At 50.6% G+C, this 6,733-nt stretch overlaps 1 protein-coding gene across 1 annotated transcript; it reads right to left on the reverse strand.

Annotated features, from left to right (window-relative positions):
* Window positions 1-2,425: 2,425 nt before the first annotated feature.
* Window positions 2,426-3,360, reverse strand: N7446_012562 (uncharacterized protein; the record flags this gene model as incomplete). The annotated part of the gene is made up of 2 exons (XM_058521304.1): window positions 2,426-2,465; window positions 2,492-3,360. 2 exons carry the CDS (start codon window positions 3,358-3,360, stop codon window positions 2,426-2,428), a joined length of 909 nt encoding a protein of 302 aa, XP_058366670.1.
* Window positions 3,361-6,733: the final 3,373 nt, after the last annotated feature.

Consider the following 6,733-nt stretch of genomic DNA (forward strand, 5'->3'; position numbering starts at 1 on the left):
CGATTGCGAATAGAGCTTTGTAGCTCATTGGCTTGACAACAGAGGCAAAAGTTTCGTCATAGTCGATACCCTCTTCTTGTGTAAAGCCTCTCACTACCCATCTGCTTTTGTAGCGGATGACTTCGCCATGCGGTCCTCGTTTGAGTTTGTATACCCATTTTCCACTGAGAATCCGCCGATCTTTGGGAGGATCAACAAGCTCCCACGTCTTGTTTTGGTTAAGCGAGTTCGCTTCTTCAAGCATTGCTCGTTCCCATTCGAGCCAGCTTGCATCGTTCTTCGCTTGATGCAGAGTCTTTGGCTCAAAAGGTTCTGTTTCCTTTGCAGCTACTGTTAAGAATGTTGGGATGACGTTCTCTTCAGGTATATTCATTAACGCAAGCTCTTCTTCGCTGTCACTAAAAGTGTCTAGTGTGACGTGCGGAGCGCGAATTTTGAGTTCAGGGTGGTGTTCTAGTGTTTCTTGTCGCACTTCATGAACTGGGCGGTCAATTTGGAGTTCTGGAGATCGTTGCCATTCTCCTGAAACTAGACCTTGTTGAGCGTCGTCTTGTTGCTGGTCGCCGCCGGGTGGTGAGTCATTCCTCTGGATGATGTCTTGTAAATCATCTGCAAATGATCCAAAGGTATCATCACTCCGTGTAGGCGACAAGGTCCTGTCTCCCTGTACAGCAACAAATGGCTGCGAGTCATCGTCACTCGATTGAAACGACGCTGGTGTCTGCGAGTCCTCGTCACTCGACTGGGTTAGCACTCGTGAGTTATCGTTACTCGACCGAGGCAGTATGTGCGAGATATCGTTCCTCGACTTAGGTAGGGCTCGCTCTGGTGGTGCCATTGACAACTGGCGCCCAGAGGCGGGCACGGATGCTTGCCGTATGCCTACTGACGGTTGATTTATTAGTCCCACCGTCTTACTCCCCCTGCGGCAGCAGCCGTTGCCTCAGGTGAGCCGTCTCGTCTGGCTCCCACATCTTCTATAGTCTGTGTGGAAGGAGCTGTAAGGACTTCGTGAAATTCAGCGTTTGGGGTCCCAACAATTCTTCCGTCTTGTAGCAGGATACGGTAGTTGGTATTTCCCTCATAGCCTAGTAGAATGCATGGCCTGGTTCTTGGCTCTGTGAGCTTCTTCCTCTGCTTGGGTGGGATCAAGTATTCCCCTTTGGATCCGATCACTCTGAGTCGTGATAGGTCCGGCTTGTCGCCATACCAGGCTTGATACGGAGTCATGTTGAGCTTTGATGACGGCGACCGGTTGGAGAGGAAGGCTGCGGTTCGAGCAATTTCTGGCCAGAATTTAGGTGGCAGCCTCGCATGTGCTAGCGTGGGTCCAACCCGATCATAAATTGTCTTATGGGCTCTCTCGGCAACCCCATTCTGCTGGTGTTGATCAACGCCTGTGACCTCGGCATGGATTGCCCGTGAGAACAGTATGAACTTCATCTCTTCTCCCACTTGCTCAGGGATCCGGTCGAGGCGTATTCGTCTACACTTCCGTTCAGGGCGTTCGTTATGATCGAGGAAGAAACGTAGTGACTCTATGACAAATTCTTGTCGTCGTGGTATAGGGACAATCTCTATCCAGCCCGTGAAGTCGTCGACGACGGTGAGCCAATAGCGACTGCCGTCAAGGCCCTCGTCAAATGGCCCTGCGACATCAATATGGAGAAGTTCCATTGCATATTCCCCTCGTCTGCTTCGTCCCGAGCGGTTGTGGGGCTTTTCAATCATTCGTCCCTGGAGGCATGGGTTGCATGGTTGACGTGGTTCCATGTCCCGGATGCCGAAGGCCTGCTTCTTAAGCCGATGTAGGTTCGCATCGCCCAGGTGGGCCAGCCGATTATGCCAAAGAGCCATTTGTGGACCGACATGGTAGGAGGGAAAGGTGAGATTCGTCCATATATCAAGTGCGTAGACTCCATGATATTGGCTGGCAGTGTATAGGTTCTTTCCGTTTGACTTGTTGCGAATACTAGCACTTTGGCTTGAGAACTCGACTTTTGCTCCTCGTTTGAGAAGCTGGAGCACCGATATGAGGTTTGCATGTGCAGATGGGACGTAGAGGACATTGTCAAGCACAAGCCATTTCCTTCTGCCTCGTACATTGCAAAGAATATTGACTGTCCCCACTCCCGAGGGAGTCGTTGAGGTATCGACGCTTCTCAGTGGTGGTCCATGGTACTTGTCCATCTTTACAAATCTCGAGGCGTTATTGCAGACGTGCTGAGCACATCCACTATCGACGATCCACGCGTCACGGATCGACAGGGTTTTTGTAGCCATCATTGTGGGGAAGTGGTCAAACAGGGCGAGGTTGCCTTCAACATCTTTCCCGAATGCTTTATTAACATCTTCTCCGGAGACCTTTGTGGCCATAAAAGTGGGCTTCTTTGGATCCCTTGGGCCACCGACATCATCGTCTTCGTCATCCGTGGAGGGCCGCCGCTTCAATGGCTTGCGTGCGCCTGTATGTGAATTGCCTGGCTTTGACTTGTGGCTCTTTCCGTCTTTCTTCTGATCCTTCGGTCTTGGATTCTTGCTGAAGCACTCAGAGTCCACGTGATAAGGTTTCCGGCAGAAAGAGCAATATGGGACGTTATCGATCTCGATTCGACATGTCGTTCCGTCGGATGACGGTATGACTTTCTTGTCACCTGGCCCTCGGATTATAGCGAGAGCAGGAAGCCCTTGCGCCTCTGTTGGTTGTTTGCTCAATTGCCCCTTCCTATGTTCTTCCTCAATTGCCTTGTTCTCGATATAGTCGAACGTGGGCGCCGCTTTTGTGATGTTACCATTGGCATCTCTTTCGTTAACAAGGTCCATTTGCCGAAATATATGATCACGGAAACTTTCATACTCAGGACCTAATGCGTGCACGAAAAAGAATGTTCGCTCAATCTCGGAGCTCACGCAGTCAGGGTCAAGGAGAAGTTTCTCAGCATGGATCTTCCTGATCTCGGCTCCGAGGGCTTGAGCGCTTCCACATTTCTCTCTTGTGAGGGACATGTACCGTCGCTGGAGGTTAACGTATGTGCCAGTGCCTTCTGGTTTGAAGTTGTCTTTAACTGCCTTTAAGAGTGCGTGGACTCGAGAGATCTCAAAGGCGCTGATCCTTTGTGCCGCATTGTGTGTCAGCTTTGCCGTGATCATCGCAGAGTAGAACTTTTGGCGATGAGTCCATTGCCGTGCTTCCTCTTCCTCTATCGGTGGAGTCGTTCCATCGTCGGCAACGGCGGATATCCGAATGAACTCATTGACTTTCTGATTCCACTTAAACCAGTCACTGGCATTATCAAGTATTGGAATGCCATTGTAGAATGCATTTAATCCAAACTGCTCAAATTTCGCGATGTCAGTCATGGTGTAAGTGGGCGCTCCTCTGAACTGAAGAATTCTGGACTTGGTCTGTCGTTGGGCAGACTGGAAGTAACGGAGGAATCGTGGTCTGAGGGGCTGAGGGAACGCGCTTCTAAACCAAAGAGTTCTAAACTTGATGCGGCACTGGGCAGACTTGAGACGACGGAAGGACTTCGGTCAGATGGATCTGGCGAAGGTGATTGGGTTGGAGGAAGGTAGTCCGTGTCTGGTGCCCCGTCCAAATCCAAGTGTTTTCTATACGACTTGAAGAAGTGGGGAAAGCGAAGCCGGTCGACAGGGTGTCGTGACAGACTCTCGAGGAAGCTTTGACACCTTTTTGGTCGAAGATTGTATCGGTTTATCCTGTCAACTGGCGCAAGAACTCGGTCGTCCTCCTCACGCCTTAACATAGAGGATCCGTGAGCTCCAACGTTGTCTTTAGGCTGGGGCACAGGATGAGGATGCGTGGAACTTTCAGTAGTATCGATGGGTATCGGAATATAAAGATGACAAGATCCAAGGGCGGAGCACGTTAAGTTAGTGTTAGAGGCCCTGTGACGCTTTGAAACAATTGACGCTCGATTTTTGCGTTCTTCAGCAGATAGACGGGAGTAGGCTTTGCGGACAGCGCCAAGGGATAGCGATGGGAAAAATGATTTTCGAATTTGTTGGGGACTCCAATGATGAATCTGCCGGAAGTGTGAAAGTAGATTGAGTTCTCTGTCTGTCCAACTATGTCTATATGGTCTCTTCTGATACCGAGGTGGTGCTCTCTTTTGATGTAGAGACGACATTTGAGAGGCATATTCTGGAACTGGCTGCGGGAACCATATAGCTTGCCTAAATTCAATTCCTCGTATTGAAATGCGCTTTTCGTTATGGTGACGAATCACAGATATCGGCATTATCTCTGAGACAACCGTGATATCTGTCACACTGTGATCACAGCAACAAATCAGGTGTCGGCATTATCTCTCGAACATCGTGGTATCCGTCACACCGTGATCACAATCACGAATCACAGTTGTCAGCGTTATCTTTGTAACACTATAGTGTCTGTCACATGTGATATTGTGATTTCCGGAAGGAGGGAATTCATTTCATTCTTCGAGGGTCTTCATGCTCCTTTCAGCATGTCCGCAGTTCCTTGACGGTGTTAATCAATCGATTCACTTGATAGACCTATCATTTCAAGTGGAGACTTAGCCTTTAAATGAAGTTCTCAAGTGTTGTGTGAGCAACCCGGGCTCATAACCTGTTAAGATAAGTGATAGTAAGGTTGATTCTTATTCACTTATTTACAGAAGAGGGGTAGCCCGTCTTTATATCTCCGACCCTAATCCCATCCATAAGCTTAGCCGCAGTGATATTCAACAGCTTACTTGAAAGGATCTTCTTAAGAGGACATTTGTCCTGTGAGACCCGACCTGTTGAGATAAGTGATTGTCTGATTGATTCTAGTAATTAACTAAAGGAGTTATTTTCTTTTACAGGGGCGGGATGCCTCATACATATCTGTTCCCACTTCTTGCCATAAGATTTAACCACCATGATACTCAACACAGCCACCGTGGTACTCAACACGACCAGAGAGCAAAAGCCAGACAAGAGGGGTGCATCATATGAAACCCCTCATCGTTCCTTGCCCCTTCTATAACGATCATCCGAGGCCTAGCTTGGACACAAGAGTGTATTAGGCATTCAAAATCCTGCCCCATCAAGGTGTGGTTTTACTAGAACTACACGATTGTATATTTGAAAAGGTGGTAGGTTTTCCTAGACTAGGACGAGTCTCCCTGTTGCGGTGCCTGGTGCCCGTAAGAAGCGCGACCGCAATTGGCACCGAGGGGACTAAGGAGATGATGATGATGATGAATTCATTTGCCCGATGTAGCTCGCCCTAAATATATGCTGCTATGCGGGAGTGCTGTCTGGCCTGCCGACAGCTGAAAATGGATGCCAGCCCACTGGATTCCCGTTTCATGAAAATCGCAATGCGGAATTCGGATCGGTCATCCTCGAATATAGTAATGTAAAACAGTAAACACAAAGGAAACTGCCCCACAACGAATGTCATCGTCCTATCTCCGTTCAGGAAAAGGACACACGTCCCTTCTCACTCTCTATCCCTCCATGCGGCCTCGCCCCATTTTGCGCAACCATCCAACTCGTCGGCTGCCGCTCGTGTGCTCGCTTGAATCAAGAGAGTACAGCGGATCTGGCACTGCAGCCCTCACGGGCGCCATCCTTCTTCTTCCATCACACTCTCCTTTGGGACCATTCTTTCGTCTCTTTCCACACCTCTAGAGAGGGGTTGTGTGGATGGAGTGCGAGGAATCTACCACTATCACTGTTCCTCTTCGCTCCGCTCGCCGACATCATACCATATGTCATCGTCTAGGGTCTCAGTCACAGATGCATCGGGGATAGTCACCGGAGGGGATTCACTTGGCAACGAGCTGGGAGGTCTTAACCAGTCGCTGTCATCTGGCTGCTCATCCATGATGTCCCCGGGGTCGCCCACACGGCGCTTCTTAGACCGAGTATGCTCAGACCCGGTTCCCTGAGCGGCTGCTTGGGATCGTGTTAAGCGCTGACTTGCCGGCTGAACCGGGGATGATGGGGTGTGAGTTTTGGGCTTGGTCTTTGAGCCCTTCGGACGACCCGGGCCTCTTCTGGATCTTGCGGATTCGATGAGCTCCTTGAATGATATCTCTGTTCTCGTTTGTTCTGCTTCTGGGCCATTTACGACCTGCTGAGAGCGCTGGGCGGGGCCCGCCTCCTGCTGCCCCTCTGGTATGTGTATCGATGCATCCACGTCATTCCTCCCGGCGGGCATCGGTCCGGTCTGGGCTAACACGGTATCACTACTCACGGTGTTTCGGAAGTGCAGTGGGATGCGGTGGTATGCAGGGCAGTCGGCCAGTGCCTGTTTTGCCTCGTCCAGTGCCTTTATCTTCACCGGACATTCTCGACTGGTAGGCCGATGTCCTTTGCCGCAATTGGCACACTTTACTGGTATCACCTGCCCCCGTGTCGACGGACACTCCCAAGTCGGGTGCTCGTCGGCACAGTGGCCACATTTAAAAACGTTGGAACAGTGTGATTGGATATGCCCCGGTTTTTGGCATTTTCTGCATAGCTTTGTCCGTCCCTCACGACAGAAGCGCGAAGCATTGTGGATCTGCTTTCCCCACACCATACCAGTAATGATCGCACGGTTGGCCACGATGGGGCTGGTGAACTCGATCAGGATCGAGCCCTCGGCGCGTATGCCCGGTCGCGTCAGCCAGCCAAGGTACTGGATCCGGACGTCGTCGCCCCAGTCGTTCTGCCTCAGCAGCTCAGCTGCGACGTCACCCATCGTCTCCGGGGT

Source organism: Penicillium canescens (assembly GCF_028828765.1).
Source record: "Penicillium canescens strain IBT 15451 chromosome Unknown utg000010l_segment0_segment0, whole genome shotgun sequence".
Taxonomy (NCBI): Eukaryota; Fungi; Ascomycota; class Eurotiomycetes; order Eurotiales; family Aspergillaceae; genus Penicillium; species Penicillium canescens.